Source organism: Pelodiscus sinensis, chromosome 12 (assembly GCF_052426305.1).
Source record: "Pelodiscus sinensis isolate ZL-2025 chromosome 12, ASM5242630v1, whole genome shotgun sequence".
Classification (NCBI taxonomy): domain Eukaryota; kingdom Metazoa; phylum Chordata; order Testudines; family Trionychidae; genus Pelodiscus; species Pelodiscus sinensis.
The window spans coordinates 32,158,770-32,178,284 of NC_143063.1; the positions used below are offsets into that span (position 1 = coordinate 32,158,770).

At 45.5% G+C, this 19,515-nt stretch overlaps 1 protein-coding gene across 4 annotated transcripts in view; it reads left to right on the forward strand.

Annotated features, from left to right (window-relative positions):
- TK2 (thymidine kinase 2) overlaps positions 1-19,515 on the forward strand; it is a 43,012-nt gene that overhangs the window by 5,539 nt on the left and 17,958 nt on the right. For 2 of the 4 annotated variants that reach the window (XM_006130544.5, XM_006130545.5), the window contains exons 3-5: positions 6,283-6,357; positions 9,269-9,322; positions 13,065-13,154. In XM_006130544.5, the coding sequence (XP_006130606.5) occupies positions 6,283-6,357; positions 9,269-9,322; positions 13,065-13,154 (219 nt within the window). The remainder of the gene's footprint in view (positions 1-6,282; positions 6,358-9,268; positions 9,323-13,064; positions 13,155-19,515) is intronic. The other 2 variants (XM_075940041.2, XM_075940040.2) reach the window with 2 other exon arrangements.

The following is a 19,515-nucleotide window of genomic DNA, read 5'->3' on the forward strand; positions in this document are numbered from 1 at the left end:
ATATCATTGGCAAAGCGTGTCATCTCGCCACCATTATTATAGGGAGCACAGCTGCTCACACCACAGATGCTCTAGATCTCATTCTCCTTCAAGACGCTCACCGATCCGTTCGCCACGGAGTGCTTACTATGTCAAGCATAGCAGTGTTAGGTCTTCTAGACGTTCGTCACCTGCAGGGTCTGACTGATGTTATATGCACTATCACAGACCCTACTACACTGAATCATCTCATCACAGTCACTCTCGATCTCACTGCAGATCACCATGTTCCTGTCAGTCGATCAGCCCACGCACCGTACATTCAGAGCTTCAGAAGCAGTCTCTGCTCCGGGTTATGCTACCTCCACGTTCCCCGGTCCCTCGATCACAAATGTCAGACCTAGAGGAAGAGCAACTCTCAGAAACTGACCCAGACATTTCTCCTAATGCCCACTCATCCGTGCCCTCGAGGGATGAACCGGTAACTCTGGCCGAGATGTCACCTCCCGACGACCTCAAGGAATTTCAAGATCTCTTTAAACCTGTCATGCAATCCCAGGAGGTACAACTTACTGAGACCCAGATGAAACAACATAAGCTGTTCAAGAATTTATACCCTAAACAGCAGCGAAAGATTACCCTCCCGATAGATGATGCTATCATGGAGGTAGCGGAGGAAATCTGGCAAACACGAACATCAATACCGCCTACCAACAAAAAAGCGGATAAGAAGTATTTCGTTCCATCCAAGGGGTTGGACTTTCTTTTTAATTACCTACAGCGTAACTCCCTAATAGTGGATGCGGTTCGCCATAAGAGTAAGACACCCCACTTCAAAAACTCCCTACCGGATAGGGATACTAAGAAATTAGACCCTTTTGGGCGTAAGATTTACTCTTCCTCAACCTTGCTCCTACGAATTGCCAATTATGCTGCCCTTTTGTCAAACCATAACTTTGACAATTACTCCAAGCTTCCGGAACTTGTGCAACACCTTCCCGAAAACAAGAGACCTCTTCTTAAAGCAGTTGTCCAAGAGGGGTTCATGGCATGCAGAACATCACTTCAAATCACTGCTGACGTTGTGGACACGGCCGCACGGGACATGACAACAGGTATTATGATGTGAAGAGCCTCCTGGCTATTATCAGCGGGAGCCCCTACGGAGTTGCAGTCTAAAGTGGAAGATTTACCCTTTGACTGTCAAAAGCTGTTTGCCTCCACTACCGATGAGATTCTCCATTCTGGGAAGGACTCTTGTACTACGCTCCGGACTCTAGGGATGTACACGCCGACTTTCAAATGCAGGTGATACTACCCCTTTCAAAGGAGATACAATTACTCATCCTATAAGCAGCAACAGCAACGCGGACCTGACCAATCTAGGTTTAGACAGCATCCTCAACGCAAATGTCAGCAGCAGAATCGCCCATCAGCTCGGCCTGCTCAGAAACAGCAGGTTTGACTTCTGTGTGAAGGACTCGAACGCGTCTCCAGTGGTTAACACACACACAAGCCTGCCACCGGCCTGTTCCATCACTGGCTGAAGCCGTATCTTCATCAATGGGCCAACATTACCTTGGACCGATGGGTCCTAGAGGTCCTATCATCAGGCCTAACGATCCCATTTATCTCAGTCCCTCCCACTACCCCTCCCACTCAGTCCCTTCCCAGGGAGCCATCTCACTGGGTCGCTCTTCAAGGAGAAGTCCTTCACCTCCTAGAGATCGAAGGCATAGAGCGAATACCCGCGGAATTCCAGGGAAAAGGTTTTTACTCCAGGTATTTCCTAGTCCCCAAAAAGTCCAGGGGGTAGAGACTTATCCTCGATCTGAGAGGTCTAAATCGTTTCATCCAGAAGCAGCACTTCAAAATGACCACGCTGGCCAAGATCATACCAGCACTAAACAGAGGAGACTGGTTCGCAGTCCTAGATTTACAAGACGCATATTTTCATGTGACAATACACATAGCTCACAGACGATTTCTGCGGTTCGTAGTGGGGGATGACCACTTTCAGTACAAGGTACTTCCGTTTGGCCTTATCTTGGCCCCAAGAGTGTTCTCCAAAACGCTGGTGGTAGTGGCTGCCCATCTATGCAGAACGGGGGTCTCAATTTTTCCCTATCTCAATGACTGCCTCATCAGGGGCCACACTCAGTCAGATTCATCACATGATAGTCGCAACTTGAGATCTATTCGACTCCCTCGGCCTTATTGTAAACATGCAAAAATCACATCTGCAAATCCTAACCTTCATAGGAGCATGGCTCGACTCCCAGTCAGAGAGACTTCATCTGCCAGCCGAGCGTTTTCAACTCATACAAGACTTGATAAAAACAGTCTTCAAATCTCCAGCGCTCCCAGTACGCGTATGACTACAGCTCTTGGGTCATATGGTGGCGACTACAATCATAGTGTGCCATGCAAGGTTATACTTGCAGTGCCTGCAGCATTGGCTGAACACAGAATACAATCCTGTCAGGCACAGCATCCGCAAAACCGTGGTGCTACCCGCACATGTCAAGGACTCCCTGCGTTGGTGGACCAACCCAACAACGTGCTGTCAGGAGTCCCCTTCCATGTGGTGCAGCCATCAAGGGAGGTTACCACGGACGCTTCTCTCATCGGCTGGGGTGCCCATATGGGCACAGAAACAGTCCAAGGCCGTTGGTCCATGACGGAAATGATGCTCCATATCAACCTTCTCGAGCTCCGAGTGGTGTTTCATGCCTGCAAACACTTCAAGTTGCACATAAGAGGCACTGTCACCAGAATTCTCACCGACAACATCGTGGCGATGTGTTATGTGAACAGGCAGGGAGGTGCCCGCTCCCGCTCCCTTTGTACAGAAGCAATCCGCCTTTGGACCTGGTGCATTCGAAATGACATTTTTATAGTCGTGTCATACTTACCCGCTGTGAGCAATACCATTGCAGATGCGCCGAACAGATATTTTCATCATGACCACAAGTGGGTGATCCGCACGGAAGTCCTCTCACCTCTCTTCCATCGGCGGGGTCGTCCGGCGATAGATCTGTTCGCCACACGTGCCAATGTGAAATGCAGAGCTTACTGTTCCAGAGCAGGAGTGGGTGGTCACTCCCTGGGAGAGGCATTTCTCCTCCACTGGAGGACATCACTTTTGTATGCATTCCCCCCGTTCTCATTCCCAGAGTACTCGAGAAGATCGTGATGGACAAGGTACGAGTGATACTCATAGCCCCAGCGTGGCCCAGACAGACATGGTACTCAACTCTCCTGCAGCTCTCCGTCTGAGCACCGTACCGATTTCCTTACCTACTAGAGTTGCTGACACAACGGAAGGGCTCCCTTCTTCATCTGAAGCTGGACACTCTGCACCTAACCGTGTGGATGATAGATGGTTCAGCATGTCCGAGAATCTTTGCTCAGACCAGGTGAAGCGTGTCCTGCTACACAGCAGGAAGGATTCCACCAGGAAAACCTACCTGTCCAAGCGGTCTAGATTCGCACACTGGTGTGCTCCTAAGCACCTAGACCCCGTTTTTTCACCACTACATGTTTTACTGGATTATGTCCTCCAGCTACAGGCGACTGGACTCTCCATGTCATCACTTAAAGTCCATGTGGCAGCGATAGCTGCTTTTCACTACCCCGTCGAAGGGAGGTCGTTTTTTTCCCATCCCATGATGACTAGATTTCTCAAAGGCCTGGCTAACCTTAACCCACCACGTAGGCCTCCGCCACCTACATGGAGTCTTGATCTGGTGCTGGATGTCCTAACTCGGCCACTGTTTGAACGGTTGGCTACCGATGCTTACAATGAAAGTACTCTTCCTCCTTGCCGTAACATTGGCACGTAGGGTGAGCGAATTAGCTGCATTGATGTCAACGCCCCCCTATACAGTCTTTAATAATGAATCCGTAATATTGAGATCTCATCCAGCCTTTCTACCTAAAGTCTGCACAGAATTTCATATAAATGAGCCAATCATTTTACCATGTTTCTATCCAAAACCTCATGCCTCTCAGCGTGATGCTCTCCTGCATACTCTGGATGTCCGCCGAGCCTTGGCATTATACATAGATAGAACCTGCACTCTTCGAAAGACAGATGGCCTCATTGTTTTGACATCAGGGCCTTCTAGGGGCGAGCCCCTGTCGGCCCAGCGTATTTCTAAACTCGTTGTCTCTTGTATCACGACTTGTTACACCATTTGTAAGAAGCCACTCCCATTGCAGCCTAGGGCTCATTCGACATGAGCAGCCTTCGTGAGAGGAGTCCCTCTGCGTGACATCTGCTGGGCGGCGACTTGGTCTTCTAGTACCACTTTTTTTCAAGACATTATGCAATCGTGCAGCACCTCGCCTTCGATTCAGTGGTAGCTTTAGCAGTACTGCCTAGTTATCAGAATCGTGATTCCGAAGCCCATGTCTAACTGGGATTACTGCTTCGGAGTCACCAGACGTGGAGCATCCACGGGGACTACCCGAAGAAGAAGAAGTTACTCACCTTCGTGCAGTAACGATGGTTCTTCGAGGTGTCTTCCCGTGGGTGCTTCATGACCCGCCCTCCTTCCCGCTTCGGAATCTCATCTTTTTCTGTCTTTCAGATAGACGGTGAGAGGAACTGGCGGGTGCTGGACCGCACGCGGCAGATGAAAGGCGTGAAATCGGCTCACGCACGCGCGGTCCAGCTGAACACAGCTCTGGCAAGCTCCGATTTGCAGCGCCGGGACCAGCCTGACACGAGACGTGGAGCACCCATGGGGACACACCTCGAAGAACCATCGTTACTGCACGAAGGTGAGTAACTTCTTCTCCGTCCTGGCGCGCACTTTTGAAACATCTGGCATTCGGAGTAACACGCCAGTGAGATCATGCTAATGAAGTGCGGGATATTTAAATCCCCGCTTCATTGGCTATTTCGAATGCATGCATTTGCATCCGTAGTTTGAACTAGGGTGCAAGTGTAGACATACCCTAAGTACTCAGTTCATGGTGTTTTAAATGTAATTATTTTATGATTTATTGATAGATGTTTGGACAAAATATCTAATTCACTAATTTTAGAAACCTAAATGGCTAAAGGAAATTATGATTTGAGAATAATCTACTTATGGGTGTAGATGTGGTAACATTTAATGCAGAGTAAATTGTATTCAAGGTAAGTTTAAAGTCTTTTGGGGGTAAAATTTCATGCAGTATGGATGGTTGTATAATGGGGGCTGTGAAAGGTGCAGCAGCACTGCAGGGAAAATTCTGCAATCCTGAATGGCATGGAAAGGGATTCTGCACATCTGAAGAGATGTCGTGGTGGGGACTTGGGATTGGACAGTACAGAGGCAGTAGCTCGGGCTTGCAGACTTTGGCATTCTGCAGGTATTGAATCAAATTATTTTATTATTATTATTTTACTAGTTACACTAACTGTAGTACAGGTTGCACCTCTATAAACCTGGGCTCTCTGTTGGACTTCGGATGTTCCAGGATCAGTGTGTCCCAGCACACTTCGGAGGGTTGGGGGGGGGGGAGGGACCAGGAACCCAGTATGATGCAGGGGGAGGGGAAAGGGGGAGAGTGAGTGGTGCGGGAGCCCAGTGGGTGGCTCAGCTGCTCTGTGGAAGCTAGGATGGGGGAGGGGGCAGGAGCCAAGAAGCTTGATGCACCACTCAGTTGGGCTGCGAGATGTGGAGGGGGTTGAGAGCTGATGTGCAGGTCATCTGGGCTGCCTGGGAGAGCTGGGAAGGCCAGTGGGGCAACAGGGCAGGGGATGGGGCTGTCTGCAGGTGAGGCCAGAAATGACCTCCCTTGGTTCAGCAAAATCCCTCATCCAGGACTAGTCAGGTCCCCAGGGTGGTGGATCAGGGAGGTCCAACCTGTAGTGCATATGGGGCCAGGGTGCAGGTGGGCATTTGAACATGTGGTTTTGAAAATTTGGCCTCCTTGAAGCCAATATATAACAGGTGGCATAAGTAAGGTGGAAAACTGTACTGGCAACTTATATCTTTAGATATTAAAGGTCTGATTTCCCACTGTGGTGTTCCATATTTATGCCAACACAAAAATCCTTTGCTTTCAACATGACACTCCATTGTAAAGCTTGTTCATTCAATAGCGAACCAGAAGCTAACACTTGAAGTTTAGCGATTCTCTTGAAAATGCATTAACTGTATTTACGTTAGAATGTGATCTAATGTATTTATAGTGCTAATGGGTTATTTTTTAGGCTACAAGTATGTGTTTTTACATTTGCCGTCAGTTATTTCTTTGCAGTAGCATTTCATTTAGTTTTGAAAGGTTATCATCTTCTTTCACCAGATCTGTATTGAGGGGAATATTGCAAGTGGAAAAACAACATGCCTGGATTATTTTGCCAAAACTACCAGCATTGAGGTACGGATCTTGAAACTTCTTAAGATTTAATCAAGTCAACAGGAGTTTTTCCATTTCAAGTCTACTGAGGTGTTTTCCAAGATTAAATGAAAGTAAGATAAATTTAAAGGCACACTGCCAAACAATGTATAGTTTTCCTTCTTCATGTTGCCCTTCTTTTTCATTTGGCAACCAATCATTTGTCTTGGTTTTTAGTTAATGGAATGGAAACCAGTATGTTATGTTGTAATTTTTACTACATTTGTGCTTGTGTTAATTGTTGCCTCAGTCCTTCAGTCCATCATATGCATAGCTTTGTTCAAGTAAATAATCTATTGACTGCATTTGGTCTGTCCAGAGCAGGAATGGGCAACCATGAATAGTGGGTGGGGCCCGCAATCCTCCTGTCTGTTGCCCTCCCCCACACACCTCTTGTGCACTTGAGTACCAGAGCCATGCACTCGTAACCTGGTCCTCCCGCTCCCTCCCAGCATTTTTGGGATATGCAAATCACCTGATTCACGCTGTGTCCCTGCTTGGGATGTAAGTGACTAGTTGACTATCCGATAAACTTAAGATTATTGGATAGTCAACTAGTCCCTCTACTAGTCGCTTCTCCCCTCCCTATCCCTGCTGCCTCTATCAGAGACAGCAAGGGGGCAGAGTAGGAGCTCATGTTGGGGGAGCCACCTTAAAAGCCCGGTCCCCCCAGCACTGTCTCAGTGGGGGCCAGTGGAGGTAGAGGGGTAGCGGGAACCTGGTGTGAGTCAGGAATCAGCTGATTCCCGGCTCATGCCCCGTCTCAAACCCTGCACCTCTTCTTTTTAAATGTATTAAGAGCCTTTTAAATACATTTAAAAAGCAGGAACATGGGGGAAGGAATCAGCTGTCCTGGCTCATGCTGGGTCCTCAGCTCTGTGCACCAGCCTTTTAAATGTATTAAGAGCTGGCAGGCTCTTAATACATTTAAAAGAGGGCTGGTGTGCAGTGAGGGAAACCTTGTGCGAGCTGGGACAGCTGATTCCCAGATTGTGCCAGGTCCCCCTGCTGCTTTTCTGCTAAGAGCTGGTAGGCTTTTAATACATTTAAAAGTCTGGTGTGCAGTGGGGGGAGGAGACCCAGCACTGGCGCCAGCCAGGAATCATTTGTCTTGGTTGCTCCTGGGGCTGGGATTTAACCCTGCTGCGGCTCTCCCGCTTTTCGACTAATCAACTAGTTGATAGTAATTCCATCGACTAGTCGATTAAACTAAATTTAACATCCCTAGTCCCTGCTCCTCCTCAACCCTGGAACCACTACCAACAGCTGATTCCTGGCATTCCAGCTCTAGGAGGGAGGGGAAGGAGCAGAGACAGAGTATGAATCAGGCAATTTGCAGCTCCTCTGAAAGTGCTGGAAGGGATGGAGAGGCATAGGGCATGCAGGGCTTCAGTGCCCCAGTGCCTGAGAGGTGCATGGTGAAGAGGAGCAACCGGGGGCCTGTGGGCTGAACGTGGAGCCCCAATGGGCTGCACGTGGAGCCCCAATGGGCTGCAGGTGTTTCCATAATCAAGGTCTCAGTTAGTTTCTTGGAATATTATTAACTGCTGCTAAAGAGTCAGTGGTAAAAACACTGAATATTTTAGAAAAGTTTTAGTTGTTGAATGGCAGATATAAGATATTCAGCAATGGAACATAGTGACTCAAATTTTCTCTCTCAGTAAACCAGTAACAACGAGTAGAACTACCATTTTTTTCCTGTATTTTTAAAAATATTGAGTGTATCTCATAATAAACAAAGTCAGAGACAATTCAGGTAATGAAGCTGAAAAATACTAATCCCATAAAGATTAGGTAAAGATATGCTGGTTTGTTGAGAAAATACATTTGTATAATTCCTTTTTGGAAGTTATTAAACAAACCTGGGATTTAATCATAGTTACATAGGCAAAGTGCTTTTTGATGAGGAAAAGACTATTTTATTATTAATAATTGCTTTAACTGGACAAATTCAGAATAAACGGCAAGAAGTATTTATTTATGAGAACATAAAATCTTAATAGTGTTGACAGGTCTTCTAAGAATAACATTAATACAAAAATCTAGGATTCTTCATAGGGATACTCAGTGTTAAGAGTTCCATGGTAATTTAAAAGGAATAAATTGAGTTGAATAAAAAACCATGAGCCCAAAATGTCTTTTTAAAAACTATATAGTGCAAAAACTTAAATAGTAACTCATGTAGTTTAGCTAGCTAATCTCAGACTCATACTAAGATTTTAAAGTCTTTTATGCTCTAATCAAGCAGTGTTGGTGGATCCTTTCCCACCCGCATGGAGCTCCCTCGAGACACTTGTGGTTTCAGCTACTCCAAGGAGAAAATGCCTTATTTTTATGCCTAACTTGTATCATATTAAAGTTCTAGCTGCATTGTTTTTAATCCACAGAAATAAAATGAGATTTATGTATAATGACATATTGAGCTTCAGCTTTTATTCCTTTGTTATTCAGTTTTGTCCTTTGGGAAGTCAGTTTGTGAGAGATCTTTCTTATGAAATTCCATCTACGTTTGGTTGTCAGTTCTTCTCTTTTTATAGTATTGCTGATAAATGAATGTGAGGGATAAATGATAGTCTTCTCCCTGGCATCAGTCAGCCATTATTTTGTTTTGGTGGGCTGATAAAAGTAGTTTAAAATGTTTTTTTTTTTTTAAATACTACCTACTAGACCATTTTGTAATTAAATGCATCTTTTTCATTTTTATGATAGTTCTTAAATATTAAATTCAATATTAAATTATATATTTCATTACTTAGCCCTTTTTTTAAAAAAAAGGGATAGATCCTCCAGGCCATGGTAGCAGTACAGATTCTTTATTCATTTATTCAAATAAATAAAATAAAATAATTGAAATCGCTCGGGTCACATAGAATGAATGTCCTTTTTTACTAAGGTTTTGACGGAACCTGTGCTTAAGTGGAGGAATGTACATGGTCACAATCTTCTGGTAAGTGATGGGAATTAATCCAATGATTTATGTTCTGTTAAAAATATGGATTAGGGATGTGAATGTTTAAATGATTAACCGGAGGGGGCTGAAGCAGCCCATGGGGCTGCTCCAGCCCTATGGTGAGGCCTGCCGTGGACAAAGGTTGTTCCAGTCATCCAGAGCAGCCTATGTCTGTGGCATACCCCCATAGGCCGGTGCTGCTCCGACGTCCGGAACAGCCTCTGTCTGCAGTAGGCCTGGGTGCCCAGCCTGCAGCTGGGAGAACTGCTCCAGCGCAGCTGAAGCTCCCCTCCCACCATCTCCCTCCCTTTAATTAGTTAACTGGTTAAACAAAACGTATCCTGACATTCTCAAAGTCGCGTCTGAGGATTTAGATGCAGTAAAGTTCCTAGCCAAGATGTGGTCACAATATTATGTAACTGAAAATTCATATCATGATGGTGATTACGTTTTTTTTCTTATTGAAGGACGGATATTAAAACGTAGCTCTGATAAGGACTTGGGCTCTGATCTTGCAAGTAACCCTATGCTGCTGGAGACTGCGCTCACAATTAGTCATATTTTGAAATCAGTGGACTCTGTGCAGGCATGAAGGTCTGCCTGCATGTAGCTGGTTTTAGGATTGGAGTCCTAATGCTATTTTAGAGACACAATGGGTCTGTTACTGCCTGGCAGTGAAGTTCTCTAGTTCAGAAACAAATTGAGGCTAGGAAAGCTCTTTAAAATGCTCAAAGCATCCCGGAAAGTGCTTTTTAATACTAAACAACACAAGTAGAGTGCATAGTGAGCTGAAAGGAGTTGGATATGGCAGAGTGCTGTATGATTGCTGAGAGATCATCTTGCAAGGTGTTGAGTGTCTTCATTGACTGGTGAGAGTGAAGAGTCCTCCTCATCTCCTGGAATCAGACACTTCCAACACAGTGATGCAGCACAGTCAGACTCCACTCTGACTGTGAAGAGGCTTGATTTCCCAGACCTCAGAAATCAGTCAATGAATAAATTTAACTTCTAGCCTAAAATGCACATGCAACCTGTTCAAAGTACCTGCACTTTTGTAACCACAATATGCACTTTGATGCGAGGAAAGTGCGTTCCCTGGGTGGAGGATACTGATGCTCTTTCTGTTTTGCCATTGCGCTGCTTCATGCCTTGCTGTGTTACCAACATCTTCACTAGTACACCTCCTGGCTCATTGCTCTAGCTCATTCTTAACTTTTTTTGGGAAAAAGGGTCAGAAGGGTCTGAGGTGTAGGAGTGTGGGCAAGTCTGTGTCCACAGGCAATTCATGTTAAACCTTGTGGTTTGCTATTAAGCTATTTTGTAAACCAACACTTGACCCTAAAATCTCCCTTTTCATTGTAAAGTGTCATGCTTTGGGTTTACTTTATGGTAGACATTGATATGTGGAGCTCTAAGAGGGGGAAATACCCATAATGTGCTGTGTAAAGGATATCTCTTCTCATAATCACAGTAGATGCTATATGACTATATTCTGCTACTCCTCTGTAGTCTCACTCACTGTCCTGGGAGCTCCAACCTTGCTCTCAGAAGCACAGAAGCAGATTCTTTCCTTAAACATTTGTGTAACTTGCATTTGCATCACAGATGAGACTTTAGGCTTTGAACACTCTTGAGCTAAATGCACTGCACATAGGTTCTCATTCAAAGAGGTGCCCAATTGCCTGTAACTCCGATTGAGTTCTGAGTGCTCAGCGTCTCTCATGATTAGGCTCCTAATTCCAACATATGCTCTTCTAAATATGGATGAGCCATTTCATTCTTACTCCTGGGGGAATTCTGTGCCATTGCTCAATGTGGGATTTTGCAGAAATTAATGCTGTGCATGCAGAATTCCCTTTCCTGCACAGAAATGGGCAACAGGGCTACTGGCTGCCACCAAGGGCCACTGGATCTGGTAGAACCCAGCTTGCACATAGAAGACACTGCTGCGGGGAGGGGAGAGAGCTAGAGGGTTCCTGTCAGCTGCAATTCCCACCATGCCCTGAGGGAAGGAGACAGGCAGTGCACAGGAAACTCCTCCCAAACATGAGACTGAGCATGAGCTGTTTTTTCCTCTGAGTCCCTGAGCCCTCTAGGGGGAAGAGAGCAGGTGTCTGGGTTGGGGAAGCATACCTGGGCTCTGAAGGAGACGTTGGTTGCATGTATTGGCCCAGAGGGAGCCTATGGCTGAACTTTCAGAGGAAAGTATCTGTCCAAGCTGGAGTCTTGTAGGGAGGGACATGGGCAGAGAAACAGGAACTGGATTATTATACTCCAACTCATCTGATGTAGTGAGTTTTACCCATGAAAGCTCATGATATAATGTATTTGTTAGTCTCTAGAGATGCTACGGGACTGCTTGTTGGATTATCATGGGGTTTCTTTTACTTGCTACTCCTGGAGGATTTTTGTATGTGTCTGTGATGTTACAGACATACTTGCTGACAGGTGTTTTGAAATGAATTTCCAAAATAACTGAATCTGGTGTGATTGTGTAGTGTCCTTTTGACAGATGAATTCTGCAGAATTTTAAAATATTATGTGCAGATTTTTAAATTTTTAGTGCAGAATGCCCCCAGGAGTAATAATGCTGGTGTCTGCTACTTATGCCTGGTCAGGTATTAATACAGGCAGTCCCCGAGTTACGCAGATCCGACTTACGTCGGATCCGCAGTTACGAACGGGGCGTTCCTCTCCCTGGTCTGCTGGAGACCAGGGAGAGGAAGCAAAGCGGCGGAACACGTGGGCAGCGGACAGGGCTGTCCGCTGCCCACGCGCTCCGAGGCTTGGCTCTGCTTCCCCCCCCCCCCCGGTCTGCAGACCAGGGGGATGGGGGGGGAGCAAGGCAGAGCCAAGCCGCGGAGCGCGCGATCAGCTGACAGCCCAGACGCGTCTGGGCTGTCAGCTGGCCGGGCGCTCCGCGGCTTGGCTCTGCTTTGCCCTCCCCCGTCCGCCTGGTCTGCAGACCAGGGGGACGGGGGGGGGGGGGCAAAGCAGAGCCAAGCCGCGGAGTGTGCGGTCAGCTGACAGCCCAGACGCGTCTGGGCTGTCCGCTGCCCGCGTGTTCCGCGGCTTTGCTCCCCGTCCCCCTGGTCTGCAGACCAGGCAGACGGGGGGGCAAAGCAGAGCAAAGCCACGGAGCACGTGGGCAGCAGGACAGCCACGGCGCGTCTGGGCTGTCCCGCTGCCCCCGTGCTCCATGGCTTTGCTCCGGACACCTGTGGTACAGCAGCTGGGGCGCTGCCAGTTGGTCCCGTAGCGCCGCTCTGGGCGCTACTGGACCAACCCAGCAGCACCCCAGCTGCTCTGCCCCAGGCGTCCCCAAGTCAGCCACTGCTGAAACTGACCAGTGGCTGACTACAGGAAGCCCCTGCCCCGGGCTTCCTGGAATCAGCCGCTGATCAGTTTCAGCAGCAGCTGATTTGGGGATGCCTGGGGTTCTTAAGTTGAATCTGTATGTAAGTCAGAACTGGCGTCCAGATTCAGCTGCTGTTGAAACTGATCAGTTTCAGCAGCGGCTGAATCTGGATGCCAGTTCCGACTTACATACAGATTCAACTTAAGAACAAACCTACAGTCCCTATTTTGTACGTAACCCGGGGACTGCCTGTACCTTAATATCTGAGCAAGTATTAAATGTGTAGCTTAACTTTATAGCTTATCTGTATTTGTCACTGATTGGTATAGTCAAAAGGGTTTTATTTTTCTCTAACTCTTCTGTCCCTATCCCCAACACTAGGGCTTAATGTATCAAGATCCATCACGGTGGGGGATAACGTTGCAGACATACATTCAGCTTACTATGTTGGATCAGCATACCAGACCAATGGTAATTTAAAACTTTTTTTCTTTTAATGTTAAGCAGAGATATCAATGTGCATTTATAGAATCATAGTATAGTAGAACTGAAAGGGACCTCGAGAGATCATCAAGTCCAGTCCCCTGCCATCACAGCAGGACCAAGCACCCTCTATCATGCCTGTTAGATGGCTATCCAAACTGCTCTTAAATATCTCCAGTGATGGAGATTATGGATCAAAATGATCTGATAATCCTGCATCCAGAAGATAAGACTGTAGGTTGACTTTCTTTTAGTGTTTGTGATGCTAGTAGGAATTTCCATGTGAAAAGACAACACTGATATACTCAGCTCAGTGGGGCCTGGGACATCTACCTCTTACATTTACATGTTTTTCATTCTCCATGCCCAGTATTGCTTACTGTTAAATGCTGGCCAGTACTTGGATCATCTCAGTTTATCTGTTATCTTGGCCTTGTTTGTTTGTTTTGTTTGTTTGGGTGTGTGTGAGATGTGGGAACTTAAGATTCTGGGTTCACATACGATAATCTTAAATGTAAACATTGAAAATCACACATTGGCCAGTATCAGTCAGAATACACCCTTCTGTCCCATATAACTCTAGACACAAATGCAGCTTCCTGCTTCTCACTTCCTTCCCCTCTACCCCATTCAAAATGCTTCTGTTAAGCTTTACCTACCTCTTCCTTTTGGATTGCCAGCACTTCTTTTGTCATCGTCTGTTTTCCTTCTGCTCCTTTCTCATGGTTCTTCCTACTCCTTTCCTATGTGAACTCTTTTGGCTGGATCCTCTTTTTCCTTTCTCATTCTCTTTTGAAACTTCTTTGTTGATGCCTGCCAGTCTTGATTTATTGTTTTCCTGCACAGTAAATAACTGTTGCAGTTACAAACAGTACAGGTATAAGAGTAGTGTATTGTCTGAATTTGCTTTGGTTCAGAGGTCTTCGTAAAATCCCATGTAAAATGCTTAATAGTAATTTGCAAGGCTGTCAAGTGTTTACAAAAAATAATTGCAATCATGCAATTAAAAATCAATCACTATTAATCACATTGCTAAACAATAGAATATAATGTTAAATATTTTTGGATGTTTTCTACTTTTTCCAATATATTGATTTCAATTACAAATCAACACAAAGAATAAAGTACTTGCATCATATTTATTTTGATTACAAATATTTGTGCTGTAAAAATAGTATTTATTTATTTATCTTATATAAGTACCAATGCACTCTCTTATGGAAAATGAATTTACAAAATAAGGATTATGTACAGAAAGTAACTATTCAAAAATAAAACAATGTAAAACTTTACAGCCTACAAGTCCACTCAGTCTCCTGCTTCTTGTTCAGCAAATCACTGACAAAAACGTTTGTTTACATATACAGTAAATAATTCTGCCCGCTTCTTGTACATAATGTCACCTGAAAGTGAGAACAGGTGTTTGCACAGCACTGATGTACCTGGTGTCATAAGATTTCTATGTTCCAGATGTGCTAAAGATTCATATGCCCCTTTAGGCTTCAACCACCATTCCAGAGGACATGCATCCATGCTGATGATGGGTTCTGTTTGATAGTGATCCAAAGTAGTGCAGACTGACGTATGTTCACTTTCACCATCTGTCAGATGCCACCAGCAGAAGGTTGATTTTCCTTTTTGTTGTCTTGGGTTCTATAGTTTCCACTAGGGGCGTTAAATTGCGAGTAATTGACTAATTACTAATTTTGCATCAACTATTCAGTTAGTCGATAGGGAGCCTCCCCCTTTGAAGTGTACCAACAGTCCTAGGGCTGTTGCTACACTTCAAAGGCGAAAGCGCCAAATGGAGCCCGGGGTCAGCTAGGGACTCCTCAGCTGATCCTGGGCTCCATGCGGCGCTGCTGCTTTGAAATGCTGCAGGGAGCCAAGTGTCAAGCTCCTCACGGCATTTCAAAGTGGCAGCACCCTGTGGAGTCCAGGATCATCTGGAGAGTCCCTTGGGGAGCCTAGGGACACCCCAGCTGGTCCCAGGCTGCACACGGCATTGCAAAACGGCAGCCCCACGTGAAACTTGGGGTCTGGTCCCAGGCTCCATATGGCGCTGCCACTTTGAAGTACCTCCTCCTCTCTACCCCCCCCCCTTGCTGCCTCTTTCTGATAGAGGCAGCAAGGGGTGGGTGGAAGTGACTAGTTGACTAGCCTGTCATCTATGCAATAAGCATTTTCATATCGGATAGTCGACTAGCTCTTCACATCCCTAGTTTCCACATTAGAATGTTGTTCTTTTTAAGACTTCTGAAGTCATTGCACAAGTTCTGGAAGGTACTTCAGATTCTTAAACCTTGGGTTCAGTGCTGTAGCTACCTTTTAGAAATCTCATATTTCATATGTCATATTGGTACCTTTTTGGGTTTTGTCAAATCTGTACTAAAGAGATCCTACAACAAACAACATGTGCTGGGTCATCATTTGAGAACTGCTATAACATGAAATACATGGCAGAATGCAAGTAGAACACAGAGCAGGGGACTTACTGTTCTTCCCCAAAGAGTTCAATCAAAATTTAATTAGTACGTTATTTTTTTAACAAGTGTCATCAGAAAAGAAGCATGTCCTCTGGCATGGTGGCTGAAGCATAAAGGGGTCTGTGAATGTGTAGCATATTGGCATGTAAATACTTTGCAGTGCCGGCTATAAAAGTACCATGCAAAAACGTGTTCTCACTTTCAAGTGACATTTGTAAATTAGAAGCGAGCAGCATTAACTGTCATAAATGTAAACAAACTTATTTGTCCTAGCGATTAGCTTAATAAGAGGTAGGACTGAGCAGAATGATAGGTTTTAAAATGCAGTTACATAACAAAAAAATCTATATTTGTAAGTTGCACTTTCACATTAGAGATTGCATTATAGTACTCATATGAAATGAATTGAAAATAATAAGAAAATAAAGTGAGCACTACACCCCTTTATAGTAAAATAAAGTGAGCACTATGCTTTTTGTATTCTGTGTTGTTAACTGAAATCAATATATTTGAATATGTAGATAAATCCAAAAGTATTAAATTTCAATTAGTACTCTATTGTTTAACAGTGCAATTAAAACAGCAATTAATCATTATTTTTAAATCTTATTTTAATTTTTTTAGGTAATTGAGTGATTTAATTGCGATCAATCGACAGCCCGTGTAATTTGACAGAAAACTTTTATAAAGCTGTGGCTTAGGGTTTCTGGAAGTAATTTCTCTTTTCCTTCTCACAAAAGTGAGGTTTTACAAGTTCTAATTTTGAAGTACGCCCAGCTTTCACTTCTCTATACTTGTGAAGATTTGGACAGATTCTGTTTACTTTCTGTTCAGTGTGTATTATGAGATCGTTGTGCTGGCTTCTTCTTTGGTGAAAACACAAATAAAATTGATTCTTTGTATAGTCCCTGTAGGACTATGCTACTGGTAGCAGATACTGATACGGTATACCTATGATTGTAAGAAACTGCTATAAAAAGACATTGCTATTGAATGTAGCACAGTCCTATAGGTATCAGTTACATACATATAAAGTGTAAGAAACTGCTATTATAATACACTAATACCAGGATCTAGCAAATTCCAGTGATTGTTATGTTTCAATCTTCTCTCGCAGTACTCCAGTTGATGCTTACTTCTTGTGTCTTGCTTACAACACTGATGTTTGCTTTTTTTGCAGGAGTTTTACACGATTGACTCTCAATTAGCTCCAAAGCACTTGCAACCCTCTCCTAATGTGTTGTTATTCACAATCTTTATAAGTGCAAAGGCAACTGGCAAAGGGGGACCTGGAGGTCTGGGCAAGGGCTGGGACAAACCCCACTGCTGCTACTCCTCTTTCCTGCTCTACCCTTGCCCTGCCTCCTCCCTACACATGTTGGCAGCAGCAGGGAAGCAGAGCAAGGTGGCCCCAACTCTCTTGGCTCCCCTGGTTGCATTGCTCTGCCCTCACCCCCGCATTTTGGGGGATTGTGAGCACTCGTGCCCCCATCTCATCTCAGCCCTGACTCAAAATCATTATCTAAAGCATTAATGAAGATTTTGAACTGAAAGGTGTCTAGAACTGATCCCTGCAGGACACCACTCAGTAAACCCTTCCAACATGACTGTAAACTACTGATGTCTATACCCTGGGCACTATTTTCCACATTATTGTAGCTCCATCTAGGTTACATTAGTATAAAAAACTTTAGTAAAGTCAAGATATACTATGTCAACCACTCCCCTCTACCTCCCAGCCACAAGGCTTGTTACCTTGTCTGTTCTAGACACTCGGGATTAGGGAGCAAGAAGGGCGAGGGAGGAGGGAATGATGATGAGTCTTCTTAATACTCCGCATGTGCTGCACACTCCCTGAAACTCTGCGCATCAGATTTTTACAGCATCCTGTATCCTGTCTGTATAGCAGTACAGATAGAGAGTGTGGGGGTCTATCAGAGAGAACCAATGAATTAGGACAGTTGTACCTTTAAGAACACAGCCAGGAAGTTGCCATGTGCAACACAGTGCCCAGAGAGGGGTAATAAAACCCTCTCTCTGTGCCCCCATCTCTGCCTTTGCACTTTCAGGAGGTGTCTCATCCCACTGAGGTAACTGTTACCCTCTCTGCCCCTCTCTGTGTGGGGGGCAAAACCCCTATATGGACTGGCAGTGTCTCCCCCCGAGCTAAACCCCAGCTCCTATTCACCCTTCCTGATTTTTCCTCTCCACTCCTCTTCTGCCTCACCCTAAAGTGGCTTGATCCCCCAGGCCAATACATTTCTGCCCTCTGCTCAGACTCTGGCCACCCTTTCCTCTGTTTTGCCCTCTTCACCCTTTTTAACTCCTGTAAAATGTAGACAGCAGAAACTTAGACATAGGAAGGGCAGGAGCTTCAGCAGTGCTACTGAGCATGCTCGGTAATCCTAAATTTTCCCTAAGTAGCATAGTTGTGTTGGGAGCAGCTCTGTACAAACTATCAGCCAGGGGAAGGCAGGAGCAGTGTGCTGCCCAAGCCTCCCTCTCCCAGGGTATGTCTACACTACCACCCTAGTTCGAACCAGGGTGGTTAATGTAGGCAACCGAAGTTGCAAATGAAGCCTGGGATTTGAATTTCCCCGGCTTCATTTGCATCTTGCCCGGCGCCGCCATTTTTAAAGCCCCGCTAGTTCGGACTCCGTGCCCGCTGCTACACGCGGCACGGAGTAGGTTAGGTAGTTCGGATTAGGCTTCCTATTCCGAACTACTGTTACTCCTCTTGCACATTCATGAAGGAGACAGCCAGCACATTGGGGTTGCGCTCAGGGAGCGTGAGCGAGGTTGTGTTAGAGTGGCTAGTGGCACTTCATAGGGAGCATGGGTGTGCAGGGTTGAAATCCACATCTCAGTCTCCTCTGCACATGTGAAAAGTGAGCACTGGGAAGGTGCATGCTTCAGCCATTTAGAAGGTGTCATTTTCAGTTCTGAGCACGTTCCTTCCCCACCTCCCAGTGTCCCCATCCTCAGGTTCCCTATCTGTGTTCCATGGGCAACATGCCTTACACTTCTACCCCCTGTGTGTTCCACACCTTATAGCTCTGCTCTGGCTCTCACAGGCACAGAAGAGTCCCGTGTGCTGTACAGGATCAGGGTGGATGGAACCTCTTTGTCTGTCAGTCTTTCCTGTAGATATAGAAAAAGGCTAAAGAATCAGGAACCCTTCCAGAGCTCTGTCTTGCAAACCAGTTTTTCTTCTATGAAAGTTGTGAGATGAAAGAGCTTCCTCGAAGCTGCCATGCAAAGCAGCATATTGAGCAGCAGGCAGCTGGGGGGTGCTCAGTATCCAGAAAGCCGTGGCAGTTTCTCTGCCTTTCCTAGCACATCTACAGGAAAAGCCCTGAAGGTATGGGTGTGCTTGAAAGTGCAGAGAGCCCTTTTGTTTGATTTGCAAAATGTTAAAAGTCTCAGTGTCTCCTAAGATCTCATTAAAAGCTCCCAAGAATTCCCCTGCATTTTCATCTGTACTCTGCTGCCAGTTCCAGTGTCTGCCTTGCAAGAGCAATTGTGATAGTGTGACTATTAACTTGGAGCAGAATAGCTGATTGGAAAAAACTCCCCCAGCACCACCTTGTTCTTTAGAGACCAGAGAGAAAAGCTTAAACAGGAGCAGAAGACCATCACTCACCAAAATTGAAGCCCATTTGGGTGGCAGATCAGATGAAGCTGAGATACTCTACCAATTACGGTGACTGCTTTGGCCTCTCTGAAGGAGGAGTAGCACACTTGAGACTATTCTAAAATGCTGTTTTCTTTTTATAGTGTCTCTGATCAGTGCCCTATGCAATAAGCACAGTAATATATGAGGAGGGTGCCACGTCAGGTGGTGACAGTTCCCATTGCTCTGT